This window comes from Suricata suricatta, chromosome 11 (assembly GCF_006229205.1).
Source record: "Suricata suricatta isolate VVHF042 chromosome 11, meerkat_22Aug2017_6uvM2_HiC, whole genome shotgun sequence".
In the NCBI taxonomy this organism is placed as follows: domain Eukaryota; kingdom Metazoa; phylum Chordata; class Mammalia; order Carnivora; family Herpestidae; genus Suricata; species Suricata suricatta.
The window spans coordinates 6,240,385-6,257,784 of NC_043710.1; the positions used below are offsets into that span (position 1 = coordinate 6,240,385).

The 17,400-nt window shown below is 60.7% G+C and overlaps 1 protein-coding gene and 1 long non-coding RNA gene across 8 annotated transcripts in view; one reads left to right on the forward strand and one right to left on the reverse strand.

Moving 5' to 3' along the window:
* LTBP3 (latent transforming growth factor beta binding protein 3) overlaps window positions 1–17,294 on the forward strand; it is a 17,483-nt gene extending 189 nt beyond the window's left edge. The window contains exons 2-29 of one of the 4 annotated variants that reach the window (XM_029956171.1): window positions 121–203; window positions 3,253–3,582; window positions 3,703–3,905; window positions 4,084–4,189; window positions 4,409–4,501; window positions 4,677–4,799; window positions 5,288–5,446; window positions 5,533–5,718; window positions 6,291–6,307; window positions 6,382–6,454; window positions 6,604–6,702; window positions 8,544–8,669; window positions 8,763–8,894; window positions 9,013–9,141; window positions 9,390–9,512; window positions 9,756–9,878; window positions 12,945–13,067; window positions 13,314–13,433; window positions 14,249–14,377; window positions 14,661–14,828; window positions 15,007–15,090; window positions 15,350–15,478; window positions 15,582–15,719; window positions 15,815–15,955; window positions 16,104–16,265; window positions 16,361–16,441; window positions 16,556–16,687; window positions 16,876–17,294. In XM_029956171.1, the coding sequence (XP_029812031.1) occupies window positions 140–203; window positions 3,253–3,582; window positions 3,703–3,905; window positions 4,084–4,189; window positions 4,409–4,501; window positions 4,677–4,799; window positions 5,288–5,446; window positions 5,533–5,718; window positions 6,291–6,307; window positions 6,382–6,454; window positions 6,604–6,702; window positions 8,544–8,669; window positions 8,763–8,894; window positions 9,013–9,141; window positions 9,390–9,512; window positions 9,756–9,878; window positions 12,945–13,067; window positions 13,314–13,433; window positions 14,249–14,377; window positions 14,661–14,828; window positions 15,007–15,090; window positions 15,350–15,478; window positions 15,582–15,719; window positions 15,815–15,955; window positions 16,104–16,265; window positions 16,361–16,441; window positions 16,556–16,687; window positions 16,876–17,027 (3,645 nt within the window). In that variant the 5' untranslated portion in view covers window positions 121–139 and the 3' untranslated portion in view covers window positions 17,028–17,294. Of the gene's footprint in view, window positions 1–23; window positions 204–3,252; window positions 3,583–3,702; window positions 3,906–4,083; window positions 4,190–4,408; window positions 4,502–4,676; window positions 4,800–5,287; window positions 5,447–5,532; window positions 5,719–6,290; window positions 6,308–6,381; window positions 6,455–6,603; window positions 6,703–8,543; window positions 8,670–8,762; window positions 8,895–9,012; window positions 9,142–9,389; window positions 9,513–9,755; window positions 9,879–12,944; window positions 13,068–13,313; window positions 13,434–14,248; window positions 14,378–14,660; window positions 14,829–15,006; window positions 15,091–15,349; window positions 15,479–15,581; window positions 15,720–15,814; window positions 15,956–16,103; window positions 16,266–16,360; window positions 16,442–16,555; window positions 16,688–16,875 lie in introns of those variants that run through there. The other 3 variants (XM_029956174.1, XM_029956172.1, XM_029956173.1) reach the window with 3 other exon arrangements.
* On the reverse strand, window positions 10,050–15,105 carry LOC115306016. 4 transcript variants are annotated; one of them, XR_003915131.1, is made up of 5 exons: window positions 14,696–15,105; window positions 13,720–13,837; window positions 13,152–13,307; window positions 11,042–11,163; window positions 10,050–10,330 (listed from the first exon to the last, which is right to left on the reverse strand). It is a non-coding gene; the product is annotated as an uncharacterized LOC115306016 (long non-coding RNA). The 4 variants fall into 4 exon arrangements; XR_003915133.1 differs by lacking the exon at window positions 13,152–13,307; XR_003915132.1 differs by lacking the exons at window positions 11,042–11,163; window positions 13,152–13,307.
* Window positions 17,295–17,400: the final 106 nt, after the last annotated feature.

The window sequence follows — 17,400 nt, forward strand, 5'->3', positions numbered from 1 at the left end:
GGGGCCGGCGGGCGAGCGGGGCGCCGGCGGGGGCGGGGCGCTGGCCCGGGAGCGCTTCAAGGTGGTCTTTGCGCCGGTGATCTGCAAGCGGACCTGTCTCAAGGGCCAGTGTCGGGACAGTTGTCAGCAGGGCTCCAACATGACGCTCATCGGAGAGAACGGCCACAGCACCGATACGCTCACGGGCTCCGGCTTCCGCGTGGGTGAGGGCCCGCGGGCACGGGTGGGGGGAGCGGGAAGGCAGGCAGCAGGACGAATGCGGGCTGCCTGGTGGAGTAGGCTGTGTGACGCCGGGGGCCCGGGGCCCAGGGGACGCAGTTGGAGGGCTGCGTGGACCAAGACTTCACAGCTGTGGGTCAGGGTTGAGGCCTAAGGTGTTGCAGTCATGCTGGGGTCCTGGTGACCCAGGCCTACGGGAAGGGGCTGAGTTCTGAGAGGGAGTCAGGGTCAGCACAGAGGGGCTTTTGAGGGATGTGCGCTGGGGCCAGGAGGCCTCAGAGAAGGGGTCGATACTCCCCGAAGAAGCAGAATTGCTGGAAGAAACAGGAAAAGCCTTTTCAAAATGTCTAAAGCAGAGCCTGCCAGGGGTAGACACCTGCACGCTCTGAGGGGAGGAGCCAAGGTCAGGGCTGGGGGTGAAGAAGTTAGATGTTGGCAAGGTCTCGGAGGGGAGGGGTGCTGGGGCCTAACAGGTGGAGTGCAGGCCTGGAGGTGGGGCCTGTTTTGGGTTCTCAGTCTGTCTTTTTCCTGGCACCCCGTCTATGTCTCCCCCATAAGCTCCCAGGAGCTCCGCCTCTGAGTCTCCCCTCCCCAACAATCCCTGATGACTCCCCAGTTCCACTTGGAGCCTCTCCCTTCCTCAGCATCTCTCTTCAAAGGGCAAGGCCTGGGGCTCAGCGCTCCTCCCTGCAAGGCCTTGTGGGCCAGGCTGGGGGAGGTGTCCCAGCAGTAATTACCCTCCTGGACAGGGTAATTAGGCCGGGCCCAGGATGGCACCAGCGAAACGGCCCCTCTTACACATTCCTATACTCAACATACCGACTCGTAGACCCAAGGAACCCCGCTGATGTGGTTCGCAGTTTCTCATGAGATGTGCGTGTGTGCGTGTGCATGCATGGGCTTTGGAGTGGCACTCCGTGATTAATTACATGTTTCTTTGTGTTGTCCTGGGCATATGTCCCCAGTCACTATGGGAGTGTTTCTGTGAGCTTGTGTTGGTGCAGAATGAGTGTGTGCATGTGTACCTGTGTGTGTGAGAGAGAGAGAATGAGAGGGAGAGAGAGAGAGGAGATGACTGTGCATGTGAGCGTCTGTGGCCCAGCCTCCCAGACCCCCCGGCCATCCTGCCCGGGCTGCCGTCTCCATCTGTGCTGCCCACATCCCCCAGGCTCAGAGCCCAGGCCACAGTGGGCGGGTGTCATTGAGAGGTCACCCTCACCGCTACGGGTGACTCACTAGGAGGCAGGAAGGAGATGATCCTACCTCCCCCAGCCCAGGACACATCCCTTCTGTCCTGAGAGTCCTGACAGGATGGGCTGGGCCGGGCTGGGCCGCTGTTAGCCAGGCCCCGAGGGCCGTGGACGTGGGTTGGCACTCTGAGGGCCGGCAGGTGTTCTGGAGAGTAGCACCCCCATTTTCCATCCTGGGAAGTGAGGGCAGCCAGGGGGCAGGCAGGAGAGTTGCTGGGGCTGGTGTGTGAGCTCAGGGTCCCGAGGTGGATGTGGGATGTGGGTGTGTGTGTGACAAAAAGACATAGGTCCCAGCCTGCCACCCAGGTTCAGTCATCCCCCCTGAACCTCCTCTGGGACCCAGAGCTGAGGCAGACCCGGCCTTACCCTCCAAAACACCCTTCGTGGTGGGGGAGACAGACATAAATATAACCAAGTCAAGTGCCAAGAAGAGCTGAGCAGAGGCTGATAACTCAGCAGAAGGAACAGAGGTGGGGCGGGGATATGAGGGAAGGCTCCCAGGAGGAGAAACTGAGGCTGGAGGGATAATATTTGAATATGCAGAGGTGGGGGGACAGGGCCCTGAGGGAGGGAAAGGCATCAATAAAGCCATGGAGGCAGGAGATGTGACACATTTGTAGGAGGAGGGAGAGGGGTCCTGGGGCATGGGGTGCATGTGGAAAGAGGGGGATGGACTTAAAGAAGGTTCATCCTGGGCCTTAATGTTTGTGCAAGGAAGCAAGGAGTGAGCAGGGGTGTGACAGGCCAGGGCTTCGCCTGAGGCGCATTTCTCTGGGGGTGCTGGGCTGTGGACAGGCAGGAAGCCAGAGAGGAGTATGGGTGGCAAGGCTCAAAGCACCAGAGGGGCCGAGGGCGTGGCAGGGAGGGAGATGGATTCATGAGACTGTACAGAGGCGGGAACTGGGGGGAGTGGAGCAGGAGAGATGGAGCCGCTTGGCTGACAGGGACCCCCCAGTGGTAGTCCAAAGTAGGGGGGAGGGGCGCCTGGGTGGCTCAGTCGGTTAAGCGACCGACTTCGGTTAAGCGACCAACTTCGGCTCAGGTCATGATCTCAGGGTTCATGGGTTCGAGCCCTGCATCGGGCTCTGTGCAGACTGCTAGCTCAGAGCCTGGAGCCTGCTTCAGATTTTGTGTCTCTTTCTCTCGATGCTGATTCCCGACAGTGTCTCCTGGGTGGAGGTGCCCAAGAGAGGTCCCAGAGAGGTAGCAGCTAGAGATGTGGACCCTGGCATGGCAAGGCAAAGCAGGGGAGAGAGAGGGCAAAAGCAGAGAGGGCGGAGGGCTGAATGGGGAGAATCTAGAAAAGGAGGACTCGCCACATAGAGATCACATTCCCAGGAAAGTTTAGAGGAAAATCCAGAGGAGAAAAAGGCTGCTCCGTCCCCACGATCGTCATCATTTACTACCACTTATTAACCCCCCTCAGTGTGCAGGGCACTGAGCTAAGCATTGGTACAGGCATGACCTCATTTAATAGACACAACAGACATTCCTACACACAAGGACACTGAGGCACAGGGCTCGGGGCCACACAGCTGGCACGTGGCCTCCTAGCTAGAATTTAAGTACAGTACTTGAGACTCCAGAAGCCAACTTGGGTAGAAGGATGTTGGCAGAGCTATCGGGCAGTTTCTATGTGTTCCCAAACCCAGCTTCTCAAGGACAGAGCCAGTGGGTGGCAAGGAAGTAGGGAGGAGGGGAAGAGACAGGATATGGGTGAGGGATCAGGCCTGGGAGCTGGGAGGGCCGGTGGGCCGGTTCCTGATCCGCCTCCCCTCCCCAGTGGTGTGCCCTCTGCCCTGCATGAACGGCGGCCAGTGTTCCTCCCGAAACCAGTGCCTGTGTCCCCCGGACTTCACCGGTCGCTTCTGCCAGGTGCCCGCTGGAGGAGCTGGCGGGGTCACCGGCGGCGCAGGCCCTGGGCTTGGCCGGGCCGGGCCCCTGTCAACAGGCGCGCTTCCACCCCTGGCGCCAGAAAGCGAGTCTGTGGCCAGCAAGCACGCCATCTACGCGGTCCAGGTGATCGCTGATCCGCCCGGGCCCGGGGAGGGGCCCCCTGCCCAGCATGCAGCCTTCCTGGTGCCCCTCGGGCCGGGACAGATCTCAGCGGAAGGTACCGGACCACGGGCAGACCCTCGGGTGGCTGAAGTGGGCGGACACTAGGGTGGTGGGACCAGGATGAGCAACCGGTGGTGCGGGGCAGCCCTGAAGCCACCGTGCCCCGCCCCCCTAGTGCAGGCCCCGCCCCCCGTGGTGAACGTGCGCGTGCACCATCCGCCCGACGCCTCGGTCCAAGTTCACCGCATTGAAGGGCCAAACGCCGAGGGGCCAGCCCCCTCGCAGCACCTGCTGCCGCACCCCAAGCCCCAGCACCCCCGGCCACCCACCCAGAAGCCCCTGGGCCGCTGCTTCCAGGACACCCTGCCCAAGCAGCCTGTGAGTGAATCCACAGTCCAGCTGGACCGGACCTTCGGCCTCTCAGGGTTGTCCTGTCCCAACTAAATGGGGATTGCACAAAACCGGGGTCCACGAGCTGAGAGGGGAGGAAAGGAACCTGGGGAGGGCGGCTGGGTGGGGGTGGGCTCCCTGTGACCCCAGTCCCAACTTCCCCTAGTGCGGCAGCAACCCCCTCCCTGGCCTCACCAAGCAGGAAGACTGCTGTGGGAGCATCGGCACCGCCTGGGGCCAGAGCAAGTGCCACAAGTGCCCCCAGCTGCAGTGTGAGTGCCTGGGCTCAGGGACACCCGTCACTGCAGGGTGGACCTCCGTATTCCTCTTCCTCCCCCCAGGGGGAGGACCCCGCCCATGCAGCCTGAGCCTCTCACTGCCCACTGAATTCCTCTCAGCATCCCCCTCTGCTCCTCCCCATTGCCCTCCTTTCCCCCCTCCCCTGCTGGACCCCCAGGGTCCTCCCCTGCCACGCTCTCCTCTCTCCGCAGACACAGGGGTGCAGAAACCAGGACCTGTACGTGGGGAGGTGGGCGCTGACTGCCCCCAGGGCTACAAGAGACTCAACAGCACCCATTGTCAGGGTACGGCCAGCCAGGAGACTCTCTGGGCTGGAGGGACAAGCCAGTTGTCACTGGGGGAGGCCCTGAAGTGACTGAGGGAGGAGGTGGGGCTGGGAACGGCCCCTGAGGTTTTTGGAGTAGCTTGCTGTCACCCTGTGGCCCCAGACTAGAGGGATCACATTCCTCTTCACCACAGACATCAACGAGTGCGCCATGCCGGGCATGTGTCGCCATGGTGACTGCCTCAACAACCCTGGCTCCTATCGCTGCGTCTGCCCACCTGGCCATAGCTTGGGCCCCTCCCGAACTCAGTGCATTGGTGAGAATGGGGGGCTCAGGCCCCTGGGAGGTCACAAGGCATGGACCTCCAAGCAATGAGCAGTAAAGATCAGAGGTCACAGTGGGGTCAAGGGTTGATTGCAGGAGCCTATCAAGGCCCAGAGCTGATGGGATCAGGGATAAGTGGGGACAGGAGGCACGTGAGATCTGGTTAGAGGTCCCATGGGGTCAGGAGTATAGAGAGTGAGGGTCGTGTGAGATCATGGGCTTGATGGGTAGGAGGGATAAAGCCTAGAGCAGCTAGAATCAGGGGTCTGTGGGGTCAGCGATCACAGAGACTTCAGGGGGCACATGAGGTCAGAGAAACACAAGGTTCAGGGATCACATGAATTCAGGGTCACCTGAGGTCAGAAACCACATGAGGATCAAGGGTTGTCTGGGCCAGAGAGCAAGGTCTGGAGCGGCTTGGAAGAGGGACACGGGCAGCCATCAGGCCCCGATGTCCATGCCCCCCACTGGCCCCTGCAGCAGACAAGCCAGAGGAGAAGAGCCTGTGTTTCCGCCTGGTGAGCCCTGAGCACCAGTGCCAGCACCCCCTGACCACGCGCCTCACCCGCCAGCTCTGCTGCTGCAGCGTCGGCAAGGCCTGGGGTGCGCGGTGCCAGCGCTGCCCAGCTGATGGCACTGGTGAGCCTGGGGCATGTGGGGCCAATGAGCCGCCCGTGTGCCTGTCCGGGAGACACTCACCTCTCTGCCCCTCCCTTTGGCTGCAGCTGCCTTCAAGGAGATCTGTCCAGCTGGGAAGGGGTACCACATCCTCACTTCCCACCAGACCCTCACCATTCAGGGCGAGAGTGATTTTTCCCTTTTCCTGCACCCTGACGGGCCACCCAAGCCCCAGCAGCTCCCTGAGAGCCCCAGCCGGGTGCCGCCACCTGAGGACACAGAGGAGGAACGAGGTCTGGCCTGACCCTTTTCCGTGACAGATGATGAATGCCTTAGACCTGATCCCTTGACCCTGGACCCTCAGATGTGACCTCAGAGTCCATCCTCTAACTCCTAACCCTTGACCTCACCACTGACCCCCAGAGCTGACCCTCTTGTCCCTAACCAAGGTTGTAACTGCAGGATTTAACCCCTGATTGACAGGATCTGACCATCCATTGCCCTCCAGATCTATTCCTCTGACCCCGAAAGCCCTTTGATTTCCAAACCAGGGCACTGCTCCAGTCCAAATGTTGTCCCTAGATCTGACCTTCTCTCTCCTGGACCCAAGGATTTGACCCTAGCTTCAACCTCCTAAGCTTTGCTCAATAACCTAAGGACCTTGACCAACGAGCACTCCCCATACGTGTTGCCCTTACCGGTGACGCAAGCGCCCCCGACTCCAGGATCTAACTCTTGACCCCTGACCCAGAGATATAACTGTTGAACTCTTAGGAGACCCTACCCACAAACACCAACTGCCAATCCCAGTCTCGACTCCCTTTTCCCAGCCCTGCGCTAATGGCCCCATCTTCTTCCCTTTTAGGGGTGAGCACGGACTCAGTGAGTATGAGAGCCCAGGTGGGAGGAGCGGGGAAGCTAAGCAGACAGAGGGCTCATGCTGCTGTCCCTCACAGCCAGTGATGGAGGAGCAGTCCGCGCAGCAGAGCCACCCGACCGCCACCACGTCTCCTGCCAGGCCCTACCCTGGTGAGCTGGGCGCTGCGGGAGCCAGTCCTCAAGCACTGTCACTGGGGGTGGTTGACAGCTGAGCCATCCGGGTGTGAAGTCCCGGCCACTGGAGAGGGGCGGCTCTCCCCTCCTCCACACCCCTGATGGGCGTACACTGCTGCCTACAGAGCTGATCTCCAGGCCCTCACCTCCCACGGTGCGCTGGTTCCTGCCGGACCTGCCCCCTTCCCGCAGCGCAGTGGAGATTGCTCCTACCCAGGTCACAGGTAAGACCTGCCCACATAGGCCATGTCCTAGAGAGGCCACATCCCTGGCTTAATTTCCACCCTCCCTTACTGCCTCCCCCGCCATCATTCCTGAGCATGAGCCCTTCTCCAGGGCTTCCTGTGGCCCTGGCCCTGGCCCTGGGCTGGGCTCTGGGGAGGCCTTGATGTGCAACCTTGAATGATCCGGGTATTGTGGTGGTCAGCCCAGTCTGAAGGTGCTTATTCATTCATTCAACAAATATTTATTGAGCGCCTATTATGTGCCAGACACTCTTTAGGTGCTGAGGATACAGTAGTAAGCAAAAGACAAAAATCCCCTGTTCTTGCACAGTAAACTGAAAACAGATCAGTAACTAAAGATCTCAATGTCTCATAAATGGCATGAAAAAATAAATCAGAGAAGGAAAGAAGTCTGGGGATTGTGATACTATGTAGGGTGGCAACGAAAGAAGGCTCGCAGGGCTTTGAAGAGTGTTAGAAATTAATGAGAAGGAGCGGGGAAGGAATGGGCGTGCAGGCTGGGAAAATGGATATTCCAAGTGAGGTTTAGGCAAAGGCGCGGAGACGTGAAACACTGGTGGGGGAGGAAAAGCCACACGCAGCCCAGGGTTTCTGAACTGAGGGAGAGCCGACGCGTGGAGCCTTGTTCGGAGGCTTGGGTTTGATCCCAGAGGCTGTGGGACGCGTCTGCAGGGTCTGGGGTATCATGATAATTGCTAGCCATGAATGAGCAATTGCCTTGGGCCGGGCACTGACCAGCGAGTCTCACAGACTATCATTTAACCTTCTCATACTCTGAAGTGAACTCAGGTAGCTTCATCTTCCGGATGAGAAAACAGAGGCTCAGGTTCGGTATCTTGCCCTGCAGATCACACATCTGAGCCAGATTCAAGCCCAAGTCTGTGTGGACCCCAAAGCTACACGGGATCCACCAGCCTGATTGAAATCTTGGAAGGCTAGATGAGCTCTGGGGGGCGATGGCTCAGGGGGAAGGTGGCTGACCTACAGGCCTGTACAGGCTAGGACAATGGAGCCACCACCCTAGGGGCTGTGGGAATGTGGCGGAAGAGGCACCTAGGGAGGCTTCTCCGAGGAGAGGGTGTTGAAGAGGTGTAGGGAGAGATATCTAGGCAAAAAGAGCAGCCCGCCACGTGTGCTTGGGGTGGGGCAGAGTTCAGGATCAAGGCCTGGGCTGCAGGGGGGCAGGAGGGAGAGGGAGAGTCAGAGAGTCCAGGACTGTTGATAAAGTGAGGGGGCTTTCTGGATCTGACTACCTCCATATCCACAACAGGGCAAGCCATTTCCCAGGAAAGAACTCCTGCCTGCCTTGGGAGGGGGAGGAAATCAACCATTCTGGAATGGGGGACCCAGGTCCCTAAGGCAAAGGTGTTGGGGTCACTGGGCTAGAGGATATGGGAGTAACTAATGCTGCAGGGTTTTAAATATTGAGGTGACTGGAGGAAGGAGGGGGTCTCAGAGCCCCTTGGGTAGGGGTATTGATGACTGAAGGGCCCTGATGGGATGCGATCGGGCCTGGGGTGGCAGGAGACAGAATATAGTGAGTAGGAACAGAAATTCAGAGATCCTGGAGTTGAGGATAGGGATGTCGGAGACCTGGGGTCGCTATCTGGGGTCGTGATGTCCGGGTGATCTGGCATGGAGGTATAGCAAATCCTAGGATTGGAGTATGAGTGGTCAGGGACCTGAGGTCGTGGTGTGACTAGGCTCAGGTACCTGGGTTATTAAGAATGGGGTATGGAGGTCCGCCCGGGGAACGTGGCAAAAAGTGAGTGCTCCCCGCGCAGCCCCGTGCCCCCCCCCTCCCCCCCTCCCCCCACCAGAGACAGACGAATGCCGACTGAACCAGAACATCTGCGGCCACGGCGAGTGCGTCCCGGGACCCTCGGACTACTCCTGCCACTGCAATCCGGGCTACCGGTCGCACCCGCAGCACCGCTACTGCGTGGGTGAGCGCGGGCGGGCGCGCGGCCCGGGGCAGGGGGGTGGCCCGGGTCGCGATATCCCTCTGACGTCTCGCCGCCCCCGCGCGTCCTTCTCAGACGTGAACGAGTGCGAGGCGGAGCCGTGCGGCGCCGGGAGGGGCATCTGCATGAACACCGGCGGCTCGTACAACTGCCACTGCAACCGCGGCTACCGCCTGCACGTGGGCGCCGGGGGGCGCTCGTGCGTGGGTGAGCGCGGCCCCGCGGAGGCGGGGCGGAAGCGGGGCGGGCGGCTCTCCTCCCGACGGCCGCGTAACCGCCTCCACCGCCCCTGGCGCCCCCCTCGAGCCCTCTTCCTCCCGCGCAGACCTGAACGAGTGCGCCAAGCCCCACCTGTGCGGCGACGGCGGCTTCTGTCTCAACTTTCCCGGTCACTACAAGTGCAACTGTTACCCCGGCTACCGGCTCAAAGCCTCACGACCGCCCGTGTGCGAAGGTGCGGGAGACCCCATCCGGGCCGACGGCGGCGGGGGGGAGAGTCCTCAGCTGTCCCCCGACCTGGCGTGGGGGTAGAGGGCCTGGACTCTAGCTCTGGGCCTCTCGGAGGTCGGGGTGTGGGAGCCCTGAGGTCCCAATTGGCCCCGTTGATCCGTCACGGAGGGAGGTCCTGCCAAGGATACTGAGTGCCTGGTCGGTCACCTTGTCCCCAAAGGGGTCTCCCTCCTTCTCGCCCCACCCACGCAGACATCGACGAGTGCCGAGACCCTAGCTCCTGCCCGGATAGCAAATGCGAGAACAAACCCGGGAGCTTCAAGTGCATTGCCTGTCAGCCCGGCTACCGCAGCCAGGGGGGCGGGGCCTGCCGCGGTGAGGGCAGGGCCTAGGTCCTGGGGGGGCGGGTTCGAAGGCAAATGGGCCGGGCCCATCCGGGAGTGGTCCCCGCGACCACCGGCCAGTTTCGGGTCCGGTTAAGGCAGGGGCAGGGTTTATGCTCGTGAGAGTTGCCTCGCAGGCGTCCCCCGACCCCCATGCTGGACGGAGGAGACCCCCACCCCGGCACAGTGCCAGGCCCAGTGGGGTGGCGACCGAGGTCTGTCTTCTCTGCCGCAGACGTGAACGAGTGCGCCGAGGGCAGCCCCTGCTCGCCGGGCTGGTGCGAGAACCTCCCAGGCTCCTTCCGCTGCACCTGCGCCCAGGGCTACGCGCCTGCGCCGGACGGCCGCAGTTGCCTGGGTGAGCCCCAGTCCCAGTCCTCCCAGTCCACGCCGCCCGCGCCCACGCCTCACGCAAGCTGGGGACCGAGTCTGTCGCACAGTAGGCAGGAGACGGCCAGTTCACCCTCCAGTTCGCTGACCTAGTCACTTATTTTCTCAGCGAACCTCGCCGATGAAAGGACCACCAGAATTTCAGTGTAGGAAGGGTCTTAGCAGGCAAGGCTTGAAGCTGCTTTTGCAAAGCAGGCTTCTTAAATTTAAAGAAAAAAAAAGACATAAAAGAATGAGGAGGGCGTTAGTTCCTCTGCACTGTTTCTTTTTCTTTCCTCTTCCTTTCTTCTTCTTCTTCTTCTTCTTCTTCTTCTTCTTCTTTTTAGAAAGAGGGCAAGGGGCAGAGGGAGACAGAAAGAGTTATCTTCAGCGGGCTGCACACTCGGTGTGGAGTCCATCCTATGACCATGAGATCATGACCTGAGTGGAAACCAGGAGTCAGTAGGTCACTTAACCTGAGCCACCCAAGCACCCTCGCACTAATGTTTCTTATGCACCAAGAAGCAGGGCTGGATCTGGGATTCAGAGAAACTGGACAACAGTAGACATAGACTGGAGAGTGCAAAGCTGTGGGCCTCAGTGGAATTTGGGTGCAGGGCTGGGAGGGAGGGGAGACCTGAATTGTCTTAACCCATAGAAATTAGCCAAGCAAAGGAAGTCAGCACAGTGGACTCAGTGGTGAAAAACAGCACTGCATGTGCAGGGAATGTAAGGGGTAAGCAGAGGGAGGCGGCTGAACTGACTAGTGAGGGGCAGGACCCCAGCCCCTGGGCCTCAGCCCCTGGAAGGCCCCTCGAAGCCCTGCCCAGGAGGTTGAGGGTGCTCTGAGGTCCCTGAAGCCTTTTATTTATTTATTTATTTATTTATTTATTTATTTATTTATTTATTTATTTTATTTTATTTTATTTTTGAGAGACAGAGAGACAGCCTGAGCAGGGGAGGGTCAGAGAGAGAGGGAGATACAGAATCTGAAGCAGGCTCCAGACTCTGAGCTGTCAGCACAGAGCCTGATGCAGGGCTCAAACTCACGAAGTGTGAGATGGTGACCTGAGCTGAAGCCGGACCCTTAACTGACTGAGCCACCCAGGTGCCCCCCTGAAGCCTTGTAAGGGGAAAGGTGACAAGATTCACCATTTGCTTTAGAAAGTTCCCTGATGCTGAGTGTGAATAGCTGGAGGTCTGCTGGTGACTCAAGACACAGATGGTGGTGGACGTGATGAGAAGTTGCCTCAGAATGGTCAGGAGATGATGGGCTAGTAGAAAAATATTAACGCAGATGACCTGAGCTTGTTAACCGGATGTCCAGGGGAGCAGGGAGGAGGGAGGGGAACAAGGGACCCTCCAGGTGTCTGGTTTGGGTGACTCTGTGGGCGATGCTGTTCACTAGGGTAGGGTCTCTAGAGGTGATGCGATTGGAGAAGGAAGACACCCAAGTTTGATGCTTGACAAGTTGAGTGGGAGGTTCCTGCGGGCCTCTGGGCTGGAGATGACAGCAGGAGGGCCTTGGGCTAACCCCCTCCCCCAACTGTGGACCTGGGGGGGGTTTGGAGCCTGAGGGTGCGTCTGCTCAGCCAAGGAGGATGGGGCCAGTGAGGGGAGCCTCACAGAGCCTTGTGGGCAATACCGCAGCAGCGGAAGGCAGGGGCCTAGGAGTGGGAGATGGGGGAGGAGGGATGGAAGGAGGCCCAGGAAGCACCAGCCAGGAAACTGGGGGAGGAGAGGCTTCCAGGGTGGAGGAGGATGAGCCAAAGGCAACAGAGAGGTTCTTGTGAACTAAGACCTAAGTGGTAAGATGAGAAAGCTCCTTGTGGCCGTGGCAGGGTGTTCTCTATGGCACGAGGGGTCAGGAGGTGGCAGCTAGCAAGCGAGGAAGACCGAAACCTGGGGCTACCAGAAGGGGGTCTCAGGTTGTAGGCTGAGGAGCTGCCGTGAAAATGCGCAAGGGGACGCCAAGGCCAGCTGGGGGGAGGGGCCACGGACAGGAGAAGGGACCTCTCTTGCTCTAAGGGGAGCCAGAGCAGAATGGATGTAATGATTTGTAGGAGGTTAGAAGAGATTACTCTCAATTTTCTCAATGAACAGTGGAGGGCCCAAGTCCAGTAGGGGACTTGCAATGACCAGTAGAGGTTTGGACTGCCCAAGGGCATGGGAGGTGTCTAGGGGCTTTCCAGAAATCCAGGCTTGGGAGGTGGGGGAGGGAGCCACACTAAGGATGGGGCGGGGCCACAGGCCAGAGGGAGTGGCCGTGGCCCAGGGTGCACAGCTGGGCAACTGCCAGCACCCCTCTCAGCACCCAGGATCTGGGGGCCCAGAGGCAGGCATGGCCTGGAAGACCGGTGAGGGAGAAGGAGAGATGTTCGTGGGCCCCTGCGAAAGAAGGCGAGGTAGGAGACTCGAGAATAGCAGAAGCAGTGGGTCACTTCTAGGATGGGCTGCAAGACAGAGAGGGAGAGACTGAAAGGTGAGTGCCGACAGCAGCAGAGAAGGTGAAGGCTGGCGTGGGGTCAGGGGCACCTCAGAGGCGTAGCGTGGTTTGGAAGGGGTCGGAGGTGTGGCCAAGAACCGGCTTCTGGCGGAAATGACTGCAGGGAAGCAATGCTCTCAGGGGAAAGCCAAGTGTTTATTGCACAAGCAGAAGAAATTAGTGTGTGAGGACAAGGAATAGAGGAGCTCAGTTACGTGGGAAGAGAGGGAGCCATGGCAGGTGAGGGGGGGAGAGAGCAGCCGGGGCAGGGAAGATCAGGGCAGTATGGGGAGAGCGCATGGGCAGGGTGTCCTCGTTTGGAGGGGATGGATGATGATTGGGGAGGCCTGTGCTCTTTAGAGTCAGACATGACCCACGGTCCCTGGCATGACCTGGCCTGGTCACTGGGCATGGTGTGCCACATGGAGGGGGGGTAAGGGTCCTGTGCTTCCCTTCAGCTCCACTGGCCTCGCTCTGGTGCCCCACGCCATAGGCACGAGTGGGGAAAGGGTGACAGAGGCCTGAGACCATCCGCATGGTGGCCCTCTGACCCCGCCTTGTGCCCTGCAGATGTGGATGAGTGTGAGGCCGGGGACGTGTGTGACAATGGCATCTGCACCAACACGCCAGGCTCCTTCCAGTGTCAGTGCCTCTCTGGCTACCATCTGTCAAGAGACCGGAGCCAATGCGAGGGTGAGTGGGGCCTAGAGCTGGGGATTAACTTGTTCCTGCCTATCCTGGGGCTTCTATGCCCAGGCTCCAAGTTCAGGGGCCTACCTGTAAAAGTCAGGCACTTCCGAGTCCAGTCCACATCCCCATCCAAGACTGGGCATGGGGTGTAGACCTGACCCCCAGATTGGACGTTGGGTGGGGAGCCTTGGCAGCCTCAGGCTGAGTGGGGTCAGCTCCAAAATTCTCCACCTCTTTGATCCCCTACAGACATTGACGAGTGTGACTTTCCTGCTGCCTGCATTGGGGGTGACTGCATCAACACCAATGGCTCCTACCGATGTCTCTGTCCTCAGGGGCACCGGCTGGTAGGCGGCAGGAAGTGCCAAGGTATGGGGGTTCTGGCTGGGAGTTCCTCAGGAGGAATGGCAGTAATCTCCTAGACGCACTAATGATCTGTCTTTCCATCTGTCCCTCCATCCACTCACTCACCCTTCCACTCCACCTACATTAGCAACAGTAATAATGACATCGTTACGTGGTGACCCTTACAGGCATTAGCGGACAGGAGTTGACAGAGAACCTACTATTTGCCAGCTTCTATTCCATGCAATAGGAATGGAGCAATGACCCAGGACTCCCACTGGGGGAGGCTGACACGCAAATTGATTCTTACTGTTCCGGGTGCTGGACGCCAAAAGAGGTCTGGACGAGTGATTGATTGCAAGGGAGAGGTGACAGTTGAATTGGCACTTGGAACATATATATGGTCCCCTGAAGCACAAATAGGTTCCCTAAGCGGAGAGAAGCATGGGATGGCATGAACGCAATACGCAGAGCACGGAGATCTGGAAGGAGCTAGTTGTGATTTTAGGGGAGAGGGCCCTGAACAGACAGTTGGGGGTGTCGGTGGTTAGAGTACAGGATGATGAAACTGAAAGATATCAGGAGACCAGACTCAAAGTCCTCGGATGCCGAGCTGAGAGTGAGGACTCCATTCTGTTGCCGATAAGGAACCACTGCAGGTTTTAGTGAATACAGTGAATGTGCACGTGTCTACCCACATGCACAGACAGGCATGGGTTCGCTTCCTATTGTGTGTGCTTTGAGATCAAAGTGCAAGTTTGGGTTCTGAACTTGTGTGAGTCCCTGGAGGCACATGCCCCACCCCCTCTGACTCTTCCTGCTCCCCTCGCTCCCCACAGACATAGATGAATGCAGCCAGGACCCCGGCCTGTGCCTTCCCCATGGGGCCTGCGAGAACCTGCAGGGCTCCTACGTTTGCGTCTGTGACGAGGGCTTCACGCCCACCCAGGACCAGCACGGCTGTGAAGGTGAGTGTCCTCCAGGGCCCTCCTTAGACTAGACAGCTCCCCTGAGCTACAGCTGGGGTCCAGAGACTATCCTGGTCCCACCCTCTGGAGTCTGGGGAACGGGAAGAAATCTTCCCTTCAGGCGGGGTTGGGCCTTGCAGAAGAGTCCCGAACCTCACATTGAGGTTGGAGCTTGGCTCTGACAGGGTGGCTCAGGGGAGCGAGGGAGTGTGGGGCAGCAGGGGCATTAGATCGGTGGGCAAGACCGTCTGCAGGACCCTGAGCTGCCCTCCCCTCCCCTCAGAGGTGGAGCAGCCCCATCACAAGAAGGAGTGCTACCTTAACTTCGATGACACCGTGTTCTGCGACAGTGTACTGGCCACCAATGTCACCCAGCAGGAGTGCTGCTGCTCGCTGGGGGCTGGCTGGGGAGACCACTGCGAGATCTATCCCTGCCCCGTGTACAGCTCAGGTCAGGAGCCGGGCAGGCCTTCGCCCTTCCCAGAGTCTCGGTTTCTCCATTTGGAAACGGACGCGGGAAATGGCCCCTCCCTGGATAGGTGGGAAATGAGGCGGAGAGCTCCGACAGGAGCACGCACGCGCTCAGTCCCGCCTCCCTTCTTCCCCACCGCCGCTCTCTCCACCCTCAGCCGAGTTCCACAGTCTCTGCCCGGACGGGAAGGGCTACACCCAAGACAACAACATTGTCAACTATGGCATCCCGGCCCACCGTGGTAAGCTCCAGCACGGCTCCGCCCACCGGACACGCCCCGCCCCGCCCACCGAGGTCGGTAGTGATAATCGGGGTAAGCCCCGCCCACACCGTCATCGTCTGCCCCGCCCCTATCACGCTCCCGTCAGCCTCAGGAAAAGCCTCTCCCACTGAGTTTGCTCCGCCCCCGCGGTAAGCCCCGCCCACACCCCGCCGGGTTTTGGGCCTGAGCCGCCCGGGAGGTAGAGGCCGCAGGGCGCCCACGGCTTGTCCCTCCGCAGACATCGACGAGTGTATCCTGTTCGGGGCAGAGATCTGCAAGGAGGGCAAGTGCGTGAATACGCAGCCCGGCTACGAGTGCTACTGCAAGCAAGGCTTCTACTACGACGGGAACCTATTGGAGTGCGTGGGTGAGCGCAGCCGTCCCAGTGGCCTGGGGACAGCAACCGGGAGACACGCACAACCACCCGACTTCGGGCCGGTTCCCTCCACTCGCGATTTTCCTCCCCGCAGACGTGGACGAGTGCTTGGACGAGTCCAACTGCCGGAACGGAGTGTGTGAGAACACGCGCGGCGGCTACCGCTGTGCCTGCACGCCCCCCGCCGAGTACAGCCCGGCGCAGCGCCAGTGTCTGAGCCCGGAGGAGATGGGTGAGGCCCCGGCCTGCCGGCTGGGGAAATAGGAGGGGCGCGGGGACTGGGCCGAGGTGTGACCGCCACCCTCACCCATGCCCTCGCTACCCTAGACGTAGACGAGTGTCAGGACCCGGCAGCCTGCCGCCCTGGCCGCTGCGTCAACTTGCCAGGCTCCTACCGCTGCGAGTGCCGCCCGCCCTGGGTGCCCGGGCCCTCCGGCCGCGATTGCCAGCTCCCCGAGAGCCCAGCCGGTGAGGGCGAGAGTTGTCCTGGGCAGATTCCAGGGCCTGCTCCACCGGGTGGAGCCCCGGCGTCGCGGCAACCCCGAGGGTTGGACGGAGCGGTGGGCCTGCTGTTCCGGTTTGGGGCCCCCAGCTGATGCCCGGTCTCCCCCGGCAGAGCGTGCCCCGGAGCGACGGGACGTGTGCTGGGCCCAGCGCGGAGAAGATGGCATGTGCGCGGGGCCCCTGGCCGGGCCAGCCCTCACCTTCGACGACTGCTGCTGTCGCCAGGGCCGCGGTTGGGGAGCCCAGTGCCGCCCTTGCCCGCCGCGCGGCGCCGGTGAGCCACCCCGTAGGGGTTTGCGGATTTCTGGGGTGAGGGCCGGGCTGCCTTGTAAGCGAGGCCTCGTGGCTTACCACTCTCGCCCCTCCCAGGGTCCCAGTGCCCAACGTCGCAGAGTGAGAGCAATTCCTTCTGGGATGCGAGCCCCCTGCTGCTAGGGAAGCCTCCTCGAGGTGGGTATAGCGGAGGGCACAGAGGCGGGGAGGGGGGCGGGTCCCCCTCCATCTGCTGGCGCAGGTGAAGGTTGATGTCTGCATCCCCCTCCGATCCCGCCCCCTCCCGCACAGAAGAGGACAGCTCGGAGGAGGACTCGGACGAGTGCCGCTGCGTGAGTGGCCGCTGCGTGCCACGGCCCGGTGGCGCGGTGTGCGAGTGTCCCGGCGGCTTCCAGCTGGACGCCTCTCGCTCACGTTGTGTCGGTGAGCCCGGCGGCAGCGGCGGCAGGGGTGGCACCCAGGCCAGGACCAGGAGTTGGTGGAGGGGCCGGGGACCAAGGCTGGCAGCCCAGGGGAGGCACGGGGCCCTGCGATACCCAGGGGCCACACGCTAAGGGGGCCATGTGCGCTGGCACCCTGGAGAAGCTCCCACCTGTCGCCCCCACCCGCAGACATCGATGAGTGCCGAGAACTGAACCAGCGTGGGCTGCTGTGCAAGAGCGAGCGCTGCGTGAACACGAGCGGCTCCTTCCGCTGCGTCTGCAAAGCTGGCTTCGCACGCAGCCGCCCGCACGGGGCCTGCGTGCCCCAGCGCCGCCGCTAACGGGGTCCCCTCCCACCAACTCTGGCCATCAGCGAGGGGTTCTCGCCTGACCCTCGGGGTGAACTCAGCCTCTCACCTCCGCTCCAACTCGGGGCTCGGACCCAGGAACTTTCCAGGACTCTTAGACCCCTTCCTGCTCCCCGAGTTCTGAGGGGGCCCGTACAGGTGCCGCCCTGTTCACAGGCGGAGTTTGGGCCTCAGGCCCTGAATGGCCTTCCTCCCAGAGGGCGCTTCCTGGAAACTGATAAATCAAATCATGCCTCTGCACTCTCGGCTTTCCAAGCGAATTGGTGTTCACGTCTGTGGTGGGCGTGGACTCCGCAGGGCGGCACCAGACCCAAGCCTCCTGGGAGGGGCTACACTGAGCCCAACA